At 40.7% G+C, this 17,465-nt stretch overlaps 1 protein-coding gene across 1 annotated transcript; it reads right to left on the bottom strand.

Annotated features, from left to right (window-relative positions):
• Positions 1–1,061: 1,061 nt before the first annotated feature.
• Positions 1,062–12,557, bottom strand: LOC111346526 (uncharacterized). The gene is made up of 3 exons (XM_022953810.2): positions 12,407–12,557; positions 8,186–9,037; positions 1,062–7,750 (listed from the first exon to the last, which is right to left on the bottom strand). The coding sequence occupies exons 2-3, from the start codon at positions 8,982–8,984 to the stop codon at positions 4,212–4,214; spliced, it is 4,338 nt and encodes a 1,445-aa protein (XP_022809545.2). The 5' UTR covers positions 8,985–9,037; positions 12,407–12,557; the 3' UTR covers positions 1,062–4,211.
• Between the last annotated feature and the right edge of the window lie 4,908 nt (positions 12,558–17,465).

The raw sequence follows: 17,465 nt of genomic DNA, 5'->3' as shown, positions 1-17,465 counted from the left end.
GTAGTGTTAACTGTAGTAAAGTTTTTGCGTGCGCTTTCTTTATGTCATTACGTTACGTAGCATGTATTTAAACCGTATTGTTCATCGTAGTTTGTGCAGTTTTTTCCAGTGCAGTTTTGTCAAGTGTAGTTTGCATATTCGTTCTTTCGCTTCGTGCAGCTTGTTCGCCCCTATAGGCAGGATTCATAACATCGCAACAAATGTAAGTTTGTGTTGTGTAGTTTTCCTCGTCGTTTTCTTTGTAGCTTTCCTTGGGTATTTAGTGTAGTTTATATGATAATAGGTTTTCGTTTGCTGTTTAATTTGCAGTTTTAACCGTGTTGTTTCGTGTCGTGTCGTTTCGCCGTGTTAAAATCGTGCTCGTTAGAATTATTAGTCGCCCGTGGCAGTAATAATAATAAATGTCCTTACAGTAGTAACGCTAAGTAACGCAACACACTAAACGCAAATACAAAATATGGACCGGGGTCCATGGACCACCCCTATGGACCACCCCACTGGAACTGAGTTTTGACGTACACGTGGGAAACATGGAGCTGGAGGAAGGTGAGAAGGGAAAGTGTCGCTATTTTACAATTTTGGATGTTCCTTTGCAAATACATTCCTATCTGTTTTAGCCGGTATATTTTGCTTTAAATTACTTTTTCTTTCTAGAAATGTATGGCAATCAAAGACGAGTTATGGAAGAAGCTGGGTAAGTTTAAATAATAATTTCAACTTTCCACTCTACCGTGTATCTGAAACAACGTTCGCGCGCTTTAAGGGAGTTTTCATATAGGATAACCTCTTAACTTCCTTTTCTAGAAGCGTCTTTCCTTTGTTTTAGTTTTTAGCTTTTAATTGTACATATAGTTTGCTTCGGGAATAAATAAAGTATGTATGTATCGTAAGTTCGAAAACTGCGTAATTGAAACCGCGTGTGCGAGAATTCTTTGTCATGTTTTCTGCCAGTTTAAATTTATTATCAACACTTTGATAACAACACAAAAATCAGGGTTTAAGATTATGTAATCTATTTTACTGGACCTTTATTCTGTAAAATTCATGATCACGATACTAAATGTAGCACAAACAAGGCGTGAAATAATTTATTTTGGGGTTGAATTGAATTAACATTCATGTCTGAAAGTCCGATGCCAAATTAGTTTTCGCAAAATGCATCAAATTTAAGCGATCACCTTTTCAAATATTAGGAGTGGTCCATGGACCAGGTCCATAGGGGTGGTCCATGGACCCCGGTCAATATCTTCTATACGTCCCTAAACGCAACAATGGGCCTTTTCGCTCCGTAAAAGGGTCCCAAACACTATCACTTGAAATGCATAAAACATTTGTACCGTTGGAGCGCGTTTGAAAGCGTTTGGTAAGAGCTGTTGAAGAATGATCAAAGTGGCCTTAAAAATCTTTGAAAGGGTTCAAACTACGACGTACAACGAATTTGACCTTCTCGAAAACTGGTCTCAAATTACATGCTGAAAAATAGTGCCTGCGTTTGTCCTTGAGAACGATAGAATACGCGACAAACACATATGAAAAATACTTGTACAAATTCAGAATATGTAAAATTATATTTAGCTATGGTGAAAGGAAAAAAAAACGGCCTAACGTTTACGGACTGTTCAGTCAAAATCTGCCGATTTCTGCCGCCTTTACTGCCCAGACTGTTTACCGCCATATTGAAAATAGAGGCTGATAGTTTCTAAAGAAACTGTTTGGGGCTGCGTCGGTGGGAGTAACGAAATAATTTGGATATATCAACAAAGTTGAAATGGTAAATTGGCCACCGTAATGATTACAAAAGCTGACGTTTCGAGCGTTAGCCCTTCGTCGGAGCGAAACGTCAGCTTTTGTAATCATTACGGTGGCCAATTTACCATTTCAACTTTGTTGATATATCCAAATTATATTGAAAATAGGGCTACCACAATGCAATGCAATCGGAGTGCGCACACGGTCTGCCAGTAACCGGATTCTTGCGTTTTCGCAAAGATCTCTGGGAACCATTGCAGCCTGCTACATAGGAATGTATGCCGAAAGGTAGTTTCGATGTTTCGAAAAACGATTTTGGAGAGAGATCGTGGCTTTTCCGCAGCCTTTTTTTTTTTTTTTTTATCAGATATTGATTCGGGTCTCGTTAATACAAGGGAAGCGTAAGTTTTTGTTCGAACAACTACGAAATATGTAGTAGAGTCGACCGATTGACTTTTCTTCATGCGCAAGGTTTATTGTGAAATTGACATCCTTGATGGTCTCAAATTTTAGAAATATTAGGTATGGATCGACAAGAAATAACTCATGGAAGCCTTTTCAGTTTTGTTTAATTGAGTTAAGAGTACCTCCAGCTATTTTCTTGGCTTGGTGAAACAAATGAGCGCTGAAACAGCTACATCGAGGCAGAAAGAGATTGAAACTGAGTGGTGTGCTTGAGCATTAAACATTAAAGTGATTTGACACCTACATTCCTTATTTCTTGTTATCTATGAAAACGAACCACAGTTCATAATCGGCTCAAACCTAAATCTTTTCTTCTGCCAGGATGAGTAGGTACAAACGGGTCGCCTAAGGAGCGATGATCGTTGCACAACTGAATATATAACTACAGTTTCTGTCGGAGTTCCCGTGATCTTGCCTTTCCCGACAGATCCTCCAGGGAGCTCGAGGGGAAAAGTGGCAACTCAAAAACGTTTGGATTTTGCTCAAACAAACTTGACTCACTTGACCCAGGAGTTTCCTCATGTTTTTCATCGCTTATTCCATTACATTTCCATCACCCTGACAACGACTTCTCTCCGCCTGGAGGTCCTTGAGGAGGTATCCTTTCAGACGTCGTAAGCTGTTTACTTAATGTGTCTACAAGGACGGAGACCGTGACAGGCTCTAAATACGTAGCTACAACTGATAAGACTTAAATGAGTTGTTTCCTAGCGATTTATGGCTAATTTAGAAATACGTCGAGACCATTACGCGATGACGATTTTACTATAGAGAGAAGTTTACCGATACATTTCAAATCATATTTCGTGGTAATTCCAACCAAAACTTACACCTACCTTGTATTAAATTTATCTTAATCCATCTATGATAAAACTGTGGCGAAAAAGCGTTGATTTCTCTCAAAAATCGTACTTTTGAACATCGAAAGCGCCCCTCACTATACATTTCTTTCTAGCGGGCTGCAATGTTTGCCACGTGGCGATCCCAGAGATATTTGCGCAAACGCAAGGATCCGGTTGAAGGCAACTCATTCATAAGGTTGCGAAATCTTTATCACCATAGCGCTCTGTTTCCGGCAACACTATGAATATTCTAAAAGCGTTGTTTGTTTCTAAGAACAAAATGAATCGTTTTTCGTTTGCTATGTACTCGTTTCGTACTCACGGACGTTTCATAAGCTTGGGAAACCTCATCTTAGTTTGTAACAATATCATAAAGACTTCGACTGCAAAGAAATCAGTCGTATGATCAGAATTTAAAATTTGTTCGAATAACGATTCCAAAGGCGTTGTTCGTTTCTAACAGCAAAATGAAGCGTTGTTCCTTTACCATCTAATCGTGACGTACTCACAGATATTTCTTTCTTTATAGATACGAACAACACTGGTAACTCCTCGCTGTGTCTGGGTGTTCTTCTCCAAACAGTATAACTCGGATGGAAAGTGCATGCTAGTCAGACTGAATCGCTGTGATACTCCGAGTGCATGGTAACTCCTCGCTGTGTCTGGGTGTTCTTCTCCAAACAGTTTAACTCGGATGGCAAGTGCATGCTCGTCAGACTGAAGCGCTGAAGCAAAGTCCCCCGATGCGTGCTGTGATACTCCGAGTCCATGGTAACTCATCGCTATGTCTGCGTGTTCTTCTCCAAACAGTTTAACTCGGATGGCAAGTGCATGCTCGTCAGACTGAAGCGCTGAAGCAAAGTCCCCCGATGCGTGCTGTGATACTCCGAGTCCATGGTAACTCATCGCTATGTCTGCGTGTTCTTCTCCGAACAGTTTAACTCGGATGGCAAGTGCATGCTGGTCAGACTGAAGCGCTGAAGCAAAGTCGCCCGATGCGTGCTGTGATACTCCGAGTCCATGTTAACTCATCGCAATGTCTGCGTGTTCTTCTCCAAACAGTTTAACTCGGATGGCAAGTGCATGCTGTTCAGACTGAAGCGCTGAAGCAAAGTCGCCCGATGCGTGCTGTGATACTCCGAGTCCATAGTAACTCTATGCTGTGTCTGGGTGTTCTTTTCCAAACAGTTTAACTCGGATGACAAGTGCATGCTGGTCAGACTGAATCGCTGAAGCAAAGTCGCCCGATGCGTGCTGTGATACTCCGAGTGCATGGTAACTCCTCGCTGTGTCCGCGTGTTCTTCTCTAAACAGTTTAACTCGGATGGCAAGTGCATGCCGTTCAGACTGAAGCGCTGAAGCAAAGTCGCCCGATGCGTGCTGTGATACTCCGAGTCCATAGTAACTCTCTCCTGTCTGTGGGTGCCCTTCTCCAAACAATTTAACTCGGATGGCAAGTGCATGCTGGTAAGACTGAAGCGCTGAAGCAAAGTCGCCCGCTGCGTGCTGGGATACTCCGAGTCCATGGTAACTCCTCGCTGTGTCTGGGTGTTCTTCTCCAAACAGTTTAACTCGGATGGCAAGTGCATGCTGGTGAGACTGAAGCGCTGAAGCAAAGTCGCCCGATGCGTGCTGGGATACTCCGAGTCCATGGTAACTCCTCGCTGTGTCTGGGTGTTCTTCTCCAAACAGTTTAACTCGGATGGCAAGTGCATGCTGTTCAGACTGAAGCGCTGAAGCAAAGTCGCCCGATGCGTGCTGTGATACTCCGAGTTCATGGTAACTCCTCGCTGTTTTTGGGTGTTCTTCTTCAAACAGTTTAACTAGGATGGCAAGTGCATGCTGGTGAGACTGAATCGCTGAAGCAAAGTCGCCCGCTGCGTGCTGGGATACTCCGAGTTCATGGTAACTACTCGCTGTGTTTGGGTGTTCTTCTCCAAACAGTTTAACTAGGATGGCAAGTGCATGCTGGTGAGACTGAAGCGCTGAAGCAAAGTCGCCCGATGCGTGCTGGGATACTCCGAGTGCATGGTAACTCCTCGCTGTGTCTGGGTGTTCTTCTCCAAACAGTTTAACTAGGATGGCAAGTGCATGCTGGTGAGACTGAAGCGCTGAAGCAAAGTCGCCCGATGCCTGCTGGGATACTCCGAGTCCATAGAAACTCTCTGCTGTGTCTGGGGGCTCGTCTCCAAACAATTTAACTCGGATAGCAAGTGCATGCTGGTGAGACTGAAGCGCTGAAGCAAAGTCGCCCGATGCGTGCTGGGATACTCCGAGTGCATGGTAACTCCTAGCTGTGTCTGGGTGTTCTTCTCCAAGCAGTTTAACTCGGATGGCAAGTGCATGCTGGTAAGACTGAAGCGCTGAAGCAAAGTCGCCTGATTCGTACTGTGATATTCCGAGTAATTCGTACGTGCTCGCTGTGTCTGGGTGTTCTTCTCCAAACATTTTAATTTGGATTTTGAGTGCACGAATAAAGAAACTGAGGGCCTCAGAATGGTGTTGCATTGTGAATAGAGTCTGTCCATGCTCCAAGTAATTCTTCAGAAGCTCTTCTTGATGCATGTGTAATCCTACATTCGTATCGAGTTTTAGGTGGCCCTCTGATGTCCTTTTTCTACATTGCTTAATGGCCATCTCATGAAAACTAATGCTTGCAGCGGATAACCTTGTTGCTTCTTTAGGTTGTACCACCACATCCCTGAGTGTAGCAGAGACGTTGCGCTGTAAGTTCCAAAGGCTAAATGATCTCAGAGAGATCGTGTTTTGTATTTCTTTCGCCATTTGAATCACAGCCTCGCTCACTGATTGCTTGGTATGGTCATCGAATAAATGCTTCGATGCTTCGCCAACGACACAGATCATTTCTAGTTTAAGTGGTTGAGTGATAAGAAAATCTGGCTTTCGATTTAGAAGTCCATGATCAACAGCGTTAAAGTCTTTGCTTCTCATTGGAGGAATGATAAGAAGACTTGTGTCTCCCGCTGCCGCGCATTCTTGCAACGCCTTGTTATAAAACTGTGACGCAACTGAAAAGTGGTTCTTAAAGCGATGACAGATAGCGAGAACTTGAATTGCAATTATCGTAAGAATTCTCTGTTCAGCGTTGCTAGACATCAAAGAAAGAGCTTCTTCTAAGTTTCGAACTCCGTCTTCTGTTTTTCCAGAAGCTACCTGACAGATGCCTCTATAACAGAAGAGTTTTCCTTCCCATTCTGCTGAGAAAGACGAACATGACACTTGCTCGTCTTCGGCCTCGGAAAGCAGCTTCATCGTTCTTCCTCCGGTGCGCCAATACATTTGACTAAAAGCAAGGGAAACTAATAACTGTTTATAAAAGACGCCTTTTCCAAGCTTCTTCGCCAGATTGATTGCTGATTCGTAAATTTTGTCGAAGCCTTCTTCCTCGCACCAGAAAAGGGAATCTAGAAAAATCTCTGCTTTTATCAAAACACCAAAAACAGTATCACATGTCCTAGGATCTGAACAACGTTCTGTTATACTCTGAATAATGTTTTGCTTCTCCTCATAGAATTTATTAAATGCTGCCATTGATTGTCCTGTCAAGAACTGTTCGTTCAACTTCTCAAAAAGAGAAACGTAAAATGCAGAAAAGCGCACTTTTGCGTTCAGCACCGTTTCTTTCATTTCATTATCTCCTCTTTCTCTAACATAGGACAGAAGCAATTTATGCATTGAAAGTGAATCAGGTTTGGAACCAGAGTCGAGAAACGATTTCCTCCGAAGCCTATGTAAGATCTTTTTAGCCTCGAAGTTTGTTTTAACACCCATGACTGCTGCCGCAACTGAGAGGTTAAAATCTTCTGATAGAATACTCAGAGTCACCAGCACTTCTTTCTCCTGCGCAGAAAGTCGTAGAAAAGATGATTCAAGTAACAATTTTAATCTCAGATTGCTGGGATAGTCTGGATTATCAAACACTTCGACAATGTTTTTTTCTATAGATTCCTTGCAGTCCTCAAGAAACTGACTTGGTTTAGTGTTATCTTCAGAAATGGAGGAACACAACAGCTTAATGGCCAGAGGTACATGCCCGCAGACTCTCGCAATTTCCTCACAAACAGACGCGGTAATAGCATTTGGAAGCAACTTACTCACCAACGCTTGAGAGAAGGACTCATCTAATGGCCCTAGTCTCACTGCCTGGTGGCCTTCAAAGTGCACATCCATGAATTCAAGAGATTCCCTCGTGGTAATAACAAAAGTTGCTTTCTTTGTTCGACTGAGAATGTTTTGAAGAAACTGTACGAAACTTTCTTTCACGTTAGGTGCTCCACTTTCGAGTAAGTCATCAGCATTGTCAAGAATCATCACGAACTCGTCTGAAATCTCGGCGAGAACTTGAAACAGTTCTTCAACGATCGGCAGCCGCTGCGGTCTTTCATCTTTCGTAAAGGAACTTCTGAAAAAGCTGAACATGTTTGATATTAGATCGGTGTTTGAGTTAAGTCCTCGTAAGGAGAGGAAGTAGACAAACAATTCTTTGTCCAGGAGTTTATGACCCACAACAGTTGCCACAGAAGTTTTTCCAAAACCAGGCGAGCCCCATACCGAAACTATTCGGGTAGATGTGGAAGCTACGCGACTGACGATATCTTCACACTCTCTCTGGCGGCCAGTGAAGTGTGGAACCATTGGAGGAAGACACGATGGCGAAAGCAATGTTTTTGAATCTATCAAATGGTAAATAACAGTGCTCAGCAACCTGGCCGTCTACCTGTAGCTTTATGAAGTTAGCCTTACCCCCAATTTTTCTATCTCTCAGCAATCGGAGTTAAACAAATGAGATGTGTGCAATACTCTTAGGTCAAAAGAATAAAGGTTTTTGCCAGAACCGGAGCGGAAGCTACTCGAGAACAGCGCGTCGAGGTTTTGCGTGTGCGAAAAGATTTCCAAATTGTTTTCAAATTAAAGGATCCCACGGTCGATCTTTTGACACATTTTAGATAATTTTCTTACAGTTGATGTACTTAACTGAATCTGAAACCCATTTATAAGTGATTTCTGTCTATATCTTACGGCAGTGAACGATAGAAAATGAAACGTTTCTGGAGCAAACTTAGTTAAAAACTCTTAAAATGAATGAAGTAAGTATATTGATTTTATACCTTTCTGGTCTTTAGAAATTTTTTCTTGCAATTCATCTATCTTTTTCTTCATCAAAACAAGGTCTTCCTTACTTGCTCCAACTTCAACTTTTTCCTTTATTGCATTCGCTAACGCTTTTAATTCGTCCATGCTTGAACTCTCCCCTTCAAGAAATTTGATTCGCGCTCGAAGTTCCTGATTGATACCTTGATTTAGGTTGCAAACTTTTTTCGTGGGAAAGTCGGACCCTGCCAAACCACCGATGGCATCAATTAGGTTTGTCTTGATACCGAGAGCTTGGAATGCTTCTTTAGCCAGCTTCATGTATTGGTCAAAAGTTGGTTTATCAATTTCTGACTTTTCTGAGTGACAAAGTGAATTTCTTAATAATCGAAGCTGATCAATCGCGAGTGCAAACGTTTCGGCCTGGTTTCCACTCGGACTCACCACAGATGCATGAAACTTTCCATGAGGTATCCTACAGTGCTTCATGTACAATTCAGCGAGAGTCCTCTTATGACCTGTACTGTCAGGCATAGCGAAGGACTTCGCATAAATGGTGGTCTGAAAAAGGGCTGTACAGTCCCATTCTTCATAGGAGAGGTGCGTGGGAACTTTTGTTTTGCCACCCTCTTCGGCAAGAAACAGGTTCCTCACTGCTGTGGAGTCATCCCACAGTTGATATCCGAGGCGATGTCCAAAGGTGTTGTCCCACATGGACTTGAATGTCTGACGTAGAGCGCTTGCGAACTCATCCAACACAATGGAGGCAAACTTGAAATAATTGAGCTGCTTGTCACTAAAGGGCTGTAGAGACATGGTCGGCTCTGATTCCTAATATAGCAGCCCTTGGCCACAATTTCTTTGACAACCTAAACAGACGTTTTAAGAGACACAGTAAATTATCTGGAACATGTCGAATACGATTTAATATAGCGATTGCAAAAACGTTGTAAACTAAAAAAACGTTAACCATGAGCGATTAGACGAAACATCTTCATGAGTATACAAGTATACGATAACCTTGTGATGGGGCCAGCCATATAAATATAAGAACACTGCCATGATAAAACCTTTGGGTTTCATCGTTCATGATTCTTGTTTTTTAAGTCCAGTATTTATTTATTGATTTTTGGGGGTAGCACATAGTTTTCAAGGAGGCGGAGAGGGAATCAATCATCACCAACAAAATATAGATGGGTAATTAATAGAGAAAAAAGAATGCTAGCTAACTGTCAATGAGGGGGCGGGGGGTTGGGGCTAAGAATATTACATAGCCTTATGGGTGGGGGGATTCTGGTAAATTTTATTGTGCAAAACCAAAATCTTCAAAACCCCCCCTCCCCCTCCCCCACCCCCTCACAGAGGTAAATAATGAACGGTCCCTCAGGCGTCAACATTTTTGCTATCGAGAGATTTTTGACCGCGCGAGAGCTGGACGCGAACATCGTGCCCGCTTTGAAATATGTCAACATGTAAAACAAGCATGGTGGCTCGATGCGATCGCACGGTTGTCATCTAAACAGGTGTATTTAAAACAGTATGAGACAATGCAGTTTTTATTTAATGGACTCCTGGATATTTCCAGCAACAACATTCATGATATCTATTGGCCCTTTACACCTGAAAAAGAGGTCAACATAAAAGAAAGCACCGAAGGAAAGATTGCGAAATGGCTTTGTTTAGTCGGAAACTGGAAAGGTTTTTTGCGTCGCGTGAATTGGTAATAGAGAGATTTAGCACCGCGTTTACCTGAAAAGTGAACGGCAAGAGTGACAACGTGACCTTTATTTTCCCGCCATTTTTCCAGGTATGCCGGTTGCCCTTTATCGTTTCTTCGTGAAGTAACCTGTTTCGTGTTTACCGAGCACGTAAGACTTTCTTCACTTTTTCTCACACAGAGTAAAAGTTAATTGCTCGAAAAAGCGCACCAAAACTATCCCTTGTAAGTATGATACAGGGGCGCCTTCAAATCCACCATGACGTGGGCTCGCGCGAAGCTAAACTAGCAAGGTTTATGCTATTTTACTTGGAACGTGAAAGGGCAAGCTGACGTTTGCCGTTTCACGTAAACGCGATGCGAAATCTGTCTAATGTAGACATCTTTTCTGTAAAATTCAGTCGAATCGTAACCAAATTTGATCATTGGGTCATTCGGTGAAACCAGTTGAAACAATTGTAACTAATTTACGAGGTAAACATGTTTACAAAGGGAGAAGGTTCGTTACATGTTAGAGGAGCTACATGGAAATAAACAGAGCAGTGATAGGTTACCAAAACACCGTTTGACTTAGTTTTCGTTGCCAATACTAAACTAATAGTTTCATGATCATGAACGACTCCTTGTGTCCTAGTAATGACTTCCAACCTTCCCTCACAGCCATCCTTTCGACCCGTATTTTAGTGCAAGTCAGCAAGTCACATACAGTGTGCATGAATTGTCCCTATCAAAGATGTCATGGAATAAGGATTGTTTTTCTTGGAAACCTAAGGTCAGCTTATTTTACCAATCCAGAATCTTTCATGTTCGTGAAATATACCAGAGAAGTTAAAGGTAAGAAGAAAATGAATCTTGAGGAAAGACAAAATGTATGTTTTCATTCACATACCGACCTCGACTGGCATAAACGGCAAAGGAAAAAGATAAGCTAGTCAGGATTCTTTCAACTGTTCTAAACAATTAATTTACATAATCAGCATCACATCACGAAAGGGAAAGTGCCATCAACTTTCATCATGAAGATGACCAAGAAATATAAACAACGTCAAATTACTTGAAATTTCACTTTTCCCTGACTTCTTTAAAAGATATGAATTTTCCTTGACTCAGAGTGAAATTGAAGCCATGGATTTGAAGTAATCAAATTTTCCTTGACTTTTCCTGACTTGTGACAACTATGTTTGCAGTTATCTTTTCGGAAACGAAACACTATTTCTTTTTAAAATGGATTCAGTCTTGTTGGCCATGAAAACAGGTACTATCTTTCGGCTGTTTACAAATTCTATTTAACACCATCGTCCTTGAAACGTTCAGAGCACATTCTGACACTAGATGTTATTCTTAAAGTCTTTGGATCTTTTTCATCCCTAAAGTCTATGTCTGTTTTAGAAAAAAACGAAAAAATTATAAGGCTTAATAACGAATTGTCCTTTATTGTGCTGGAACCAGTAAAATATCCAACCGACTGTAAACACCTCCAATCATACAATATCGGTCCATTGTAAAAGTACAGTACAAAAAAACATATCCCGCTCGAGGTTTTCTTCCTCTTGCCTATCATGTGATTTTGTTGACCTAACGTGACACATTACATAACGCCACACTTACATTAAGAAATTTAGACAAATTATTTGTCTGACCATTTACTCATTAAAACACAAAAACCTGCGACTATTTGTTGAAGAATTACAGCATGAAACTAAAATTCTTGAGTTTGGGATCCTTAAGGAATTTATGACGCGACAAATCCGAATTTGTGGGAGCATAGCTAGTAGCGGTTGTCAACGAACGACTCACACTTTGCAAGTAATTCACTATGACCTCTAGTGTTGTTTACCCAGTCAGACCACGGGATCAGTTTACGACGGATGACGCCAGAAAGAATTGAAGTGGAAACTGTTTCCAAACAAAATTTACATAACCTTCAACATCCTATATTCAGAGATAAAACTTGTTCATTAACAGCAGATAAAGGCGTATTCTTTGCATTTTCTTCTCAATATATAAGACATTGTATTTTCATTTCTCGTTAGCGTCTTCAAAAATATATCACAAGCTGTGGTGGAAATTATATCAGAAGAAATCGAAAGTGATGACGCAGCTAAAAGCTTTTGAAAAGTTCCGCAGTAAACATACTTTCCCCAGTCTTAAAACTCAATGAATGGTCTTCAATACAACCCTTTGCCTCTTTTGTAGGTTAGTCTTAGAGAGATATTTCTTTTACTATGCGAAAGGGTTGGAAAACGTTTTTGACTTCCGCGATAAGCGATTGTCACGGTATGTGGTTTAAGATATTTGCTTTCTCTTTTCTGTTGTGATTGTTTTAAAAAGCGCATAATATATCTCAGTTACTTGTGACGAACAAGGGACATCGATCAGAAAGCGACAACATGTAGCGATATTTCTTGTGCTGTCAAGAAAGATGCCGTTTGCGCAGCGAACATTTATCACAGACAATCACCTCTATGGTGGTTTGTCTTGTTAAGTAAGTTATTAGATGGTAAAATTGTTGTCTACCTACCTTCAAATTCAATTTCAGTTTTCAGGAGTCCGGAGGCGCACAGTAAGGCTGATAATCGTCATGATTTATACACGAGATGCGCAACTACAGCACGAAATTCATGCCGAAACTTTCTCACAGTGTAAGTAAAGCGACCGAAGTAAAGCGACCGAAGTTATGCTCCCACCGAATACTTCTATTGTTCTTGAGAAAATGTTGCGTGATGGTCATGGGTCAGAAACGCCCTAAAAAGGGAAATTTCCCTTTTGATTTAAAACAATTCATCTGATATTACACAATTTCCGATACTCTAGAATATGACCTTGAGAGCAAACAAACAAAAAATTCAGACAAAAAGCATTATTTTAAAGCCTTCTAACGAATAAATTTCACTAGGGTTTAGAAATGAACCGTTCACAAAGCAAAAGATATAATTAAAATAAAGCAAAATCCAAATGCGTTCGACACTGGGTCATCATCAGCTGAGGGTGAATAAGCACCGTCCGCTAAATTACATAGTTTCTATCCTTCGGTAATTCCCGGTGGAAAGAGTTCAAACTAGGCTTCAAACGATTAATCTGTACCATTATTATCATTATAATAACTACTAATAGGGACTTTACGCAAACCACGACGGCTACAACAACGAGAACGTGGAAAAACAATAGATCTAATTGGCAGCAAAATAGCCCAGCACGTGCGTTCTAAAACTTTGTACATTTCTTAGCCGTCCTTTGCAAAACAACAACGTGAAATCACCAAAATTTGCGTCGTCTGCGAAGCGAAACCGCGGCGGCAAATTATTTTAATTTACATTTGGAACTCAACGCTACTTTTATGCGATATGTTGAGTTTGAGGTCTGGCGCCCTATTAGACGGTAAAAATATGCAGCCACTTTCGAAATTCTAACTAAAAGTAGAAACTCAAATTTTAAACGACGTCTTCCGTGGCGTTGCAGTCCTGGCTGCTTAAAGTCCCAAATATCACCGGTCATTATTATTATCGTTATTATGGTCACACTCTTCTGAGCCGGCTAAAACTTCTGAAAGAGACTGGTAATCAATGTGATGGAAATGCATAGCAGACTGGCAAGACCACAGGTGACCCAAGCTCTGTAACAGGCTCTTTCACAGTGATTAATTAAAGAGTTTTTATAGTGGTTTAGTTGGACTTGCTTTTGAGCTTCGTAAATGTAAAGTTGTGTGAAATAGTCAAAGAAATAAAGTCTTACCTTCATAGAGAGTAGTCTGTGTTGTTTTCCTCGCGATTTGGGGCCGTTTTGATGTGTTTTGGCTTGACGCCCTAAATCACCGTACACAAAATAGAGTAAGGTCGGAAACTTCTTTTGACACATGCTCGCCAAAATCGATCGAAAACAACATTTAAATACTTTCCCTCGAATCAAAACTTGGCAGCACGAAAGCCAAATAGTTTCCCTTTAAGTTCACCGGGAAAAATCCCACAAAAGATGATTTGTCGAGCAACCAATCCAACGAGAATTTCAAATTAACGGCCGTTCTGAATTCTTCTAATGCGTGGAAGGAACATCTTGGGCAGCTAAGAGACCGTTAATACGCGGTCAACCTGGACCCTAGTCAAATCTCTCTCAACGGGTCCTCCCCATAGTCTTCTAACACCAAACCTTCACACATACTAAGGTACCCCGGGTAAACTCATCGACTTGACTATATCGTCGATACTGTCCATCTTCACTGTTTTCAATGGATTTTTACAAATATCCTCGTAGGTAAGACTTTATTTCTTTGATTATTTCACACAACTTTACATTTACGGAGCTCAAAAGCAAGTCCAACTAAACCACTATACAAACTCTTTAATTATTCACTGTGAAAGAGCCTGTGACAGAGCTTGGGTCACCTGTGGCAAGACCAGCAATTGTTCGTGCTGAATTAAATATTAGCATAAATGGACCAAGGGTGGAATTCTTTTTTTGCACGTGACGTCGGCAGAAATTAAAAAACTGGGGTCAGCCATGTTGGGGGATAACCACGCGCAACACTCCGTGTGACAGCTGTCTGAAGTGTATGTTGAAGGTGTTACGCACCTACTTGTCAATGTCATGCATTCTAAATAGCTGACAATACTATTATAGCTGCACAATACTGTTATTTTAAGACTTGTGCTGTAGTTTGGATCGTAATATATTTTGTGTGAACGGTAAATTTTTATCGATACTACACCACCACGTGCTTTTAAAATTGCGGAAGCCGTCATGACCGTTTCACAGTTTTAGTTTTCCCTCTTATCATGCCACAAGTCTGTGTTGTGTTTGGTTGTTTTACATGTATGAACAAGCAAGCAATTGAAAAGTAATTATTGTTTAAGGTTTCAAGGCTGTATGTTTCTTGTATTTTTTTTTTCGCATCTTGGCACATACGCATATAGTTTAGTTTGAGATTCAGCTAATTACTGATACTTGTGGGATTGATGCTGTATTTTCTAAATATTGATAATAACAACACAAAGTTGGGGATAACCACGCACATACTTTGCGGAAGCCGGTATCGTTTCGTTGGTAAAGGCAAAACCAGATGAGTCCCTGGCTCCTATTGACATGAAAGCTGCCATAGTGTACTTCCCCACAATTTCAGGCAAAATGTACTCGCTGAAGAAATCAGAGGAAACAGAGTGTGCATTTTCCCAAAACTCTTGGTCAGGGAGAATTTCTGCACAGAGATTAATTGTTGTTCACACCACAAAATCACAATATTCAACCCCACAGATAAAAATCTGGGCCTTAACTTGGTAGTTGGCATGACATTTGTCAAGATAGTTTTCTGTTCTTCTGGAGTTGGGGTGGGTGTCCTGGTTGTTTGAATCCCAGGGTTAGTTCTAGTAGCCATAGGAGTAACCTGTTCCTCCACCATCAATTCATGCTTCCTTCAGGCAGAGGTAAAATCCATCTCACTTACAGATAATGGGGGATTTCTTTGTGTGCATATGGTAGAATCTCTAATTCTAACACCAGCCTCCACAGCAAAAAGCTCTGCCCCACCATGAGACCACCCTTCACATAACCCTACCATGCAATAGCAATGGGAAGCAATCACATTTTTCTGCCAGAAACCATGTTCAAAGTGGGATGTCCCAGGCTCTCTGTGGACGATTCACCACTGAAGTAATCGTGAGGGTACACAAAAAGTCTTAATTCTAAATCCAAAAATTTAGATCCTTGAAATATGCCATATCACTCGCTAATGTGAGTACTATGAGTGATATGTCTTCTGAACTTGCAGCTGTTGTGTCAAGATCAACTAGATCGCTCTGACAAAGGGCTGACGCACAAAACGTCAGCTTTTAACTCTACTATGGCCAAATTTACAATTTCAACTAAGTTGGAATAACCAAATTACCAAGTAAGACAAGACTTACTAGCCGAGGTCAATAAAAAGAGTCCTTTATTTTGCTCTGTTTGCTTCTCTCCGAGATCGTCAGAAAAAAATACACTACCGAGATTAACTCTGGCGAACACAAAAACTTCATTTGGGTTTTTGTAAGTAGTTCACAATATCTGGATATTGAACGTTCGCACTTTTTCTCAACGCATATCAGTCGAAGCCTTAAGCAGTTATTTTTTCGTGGTACCTTGACTTGGTTGGACCCTCCACACCCGCAAAGTAATCCGAATACTGAAGGTTCACATAGAGGACGTCTTCAGAAGTCATTTTGAAAGCTTAGTTATCCCCCAACATGGCGGCTGCGTATGACGTAGCGAATTTTTGTCACGTGGTTGAAAACAAAGACTAAGACCAATTGCAAGAAAGAAGAGGTTATTGAATGAAATCATAGGTGAACTAGAGTGAGTTCGTCGAAGGTATAAGTTTGATGTTGTGGTAAGGAGTTCGCTGTTATCTATTCTTGCCAGTGATACTCACGTCTGGTAAAGCGAATGGCCTCGCGTTGTAGATAAATTCAGAGCAAAATCGCTGTTCCTGCATTTAAGAATTCAATCTGAGAGTTTGGTCCTCATATATGTTCTCTGTAATTTTTGTGCTGTAGATCCAGCAAAGAAAGCATGAGGAAAAATTGAATTATACAATACTGTAAACAAATATATTCAAGGGCAGTTGTTTTCTCCTAAGTTGTTGTCGTATCCCTAACTTTGAAAATAAAATTAGGTTTTTGTGGACGAATCAGAGATAAATCCTTTCCTGGAAGGTCGTAATAGTGCAAAGTCAAGTTTGCCGATCCAAGCAGTACATATATGTGGGATGACTGTCAGATATAAACCCATTGATAGCATGTGAAAACGTAGAGTTCCTGTTTAACTCAGAAATGGAGTAGTGCATGGAGGGCAGAATCCAACTCTGAGGCTTAGGCTTTCTCTTTCTTTCCTGGACTTATTTGAACTGCCATAGATTACCCCTAGATACACTACAAAGGCTTAAAAGAAAATTTTAGAAACAATATAGAATACTAAAAAAATTATATTCGATGACATTTGTTAACTCCAGTTTCCTTGTAAACCATGCCCTATAATTCTTGACAAATGCTCGCAAATTGTCTTTTGCTAACTCCTCCACCTGAAACAGCACATATCTACATCATTACATTCCCTAATGTATGGGCCCAGTATCTGAAAGCCAGTTCTCCTAAGTGGTGATTATATATTTCTTTACAGGTCAATCCAGAGAATGCAGTATTGAATTGGAACAGTTTCAGTATATCTCTCAAAGACTAGTTAATAATTCCCTTAATTCTCACCATCTCCTGTATGACAGTCTTTATATTGCACTGCTGGGTAATTAAATTCTAATTACCACTGAGAGTCACGGTTTATAGATCTTTGTCTTAATTTTTTTAGTTCTCTTGTCTTACAATAATAAATACCAAAGCTCAGACCCTAAAATACTGTTCAATAAAAAATAATAGATCGATATTCCTGATTTTTTTGCAAAAATAATATGCACAGTTTCTTATGTAATACTATTTTTACTAACATCATCTGAAGAACAAGGTATGTTCTGTTTGCAAACTTTGAAGAAAATCAAGGTTGGTTACCAATGTGCTAGCTAACTTGTTGACAGACACATCAGCTGACACACTACTGACGCCAAG

Source organism: Stylophora pistillata, chromosome 5 (assembly GCF_964205215.1).
Source record: "Stylophora pistillata chromosome 5, jaStyPist1.2, whole genome shotgun sequence".
Lineage (NCBI taxonomy): Eukaryota > Metazoa > Cnidaria > Anthozoa > Scleractinia > Pocilloporidae > Stylophora > Stylophora pistillata.
This window is presented reverse-complemented; position numbering and strand designations above follow the sequence as displayed.

Coding starts and splice junctions, on each gene's coding strand:
- LOC111346526 (XM_022953810.2), bottom strand. CDS start 8,984: ATGTCTCTACAGCCCTTTAGTGACAAGCAGCTCAATTATTTCAAGTTT. Junction 7,751..8,185: donor AATTTCTAAAGACCAGAAAG/GTATAAAATCAA, acceptor ACCATTTGATAG/ATTCAAAAACATTGCTTTCG.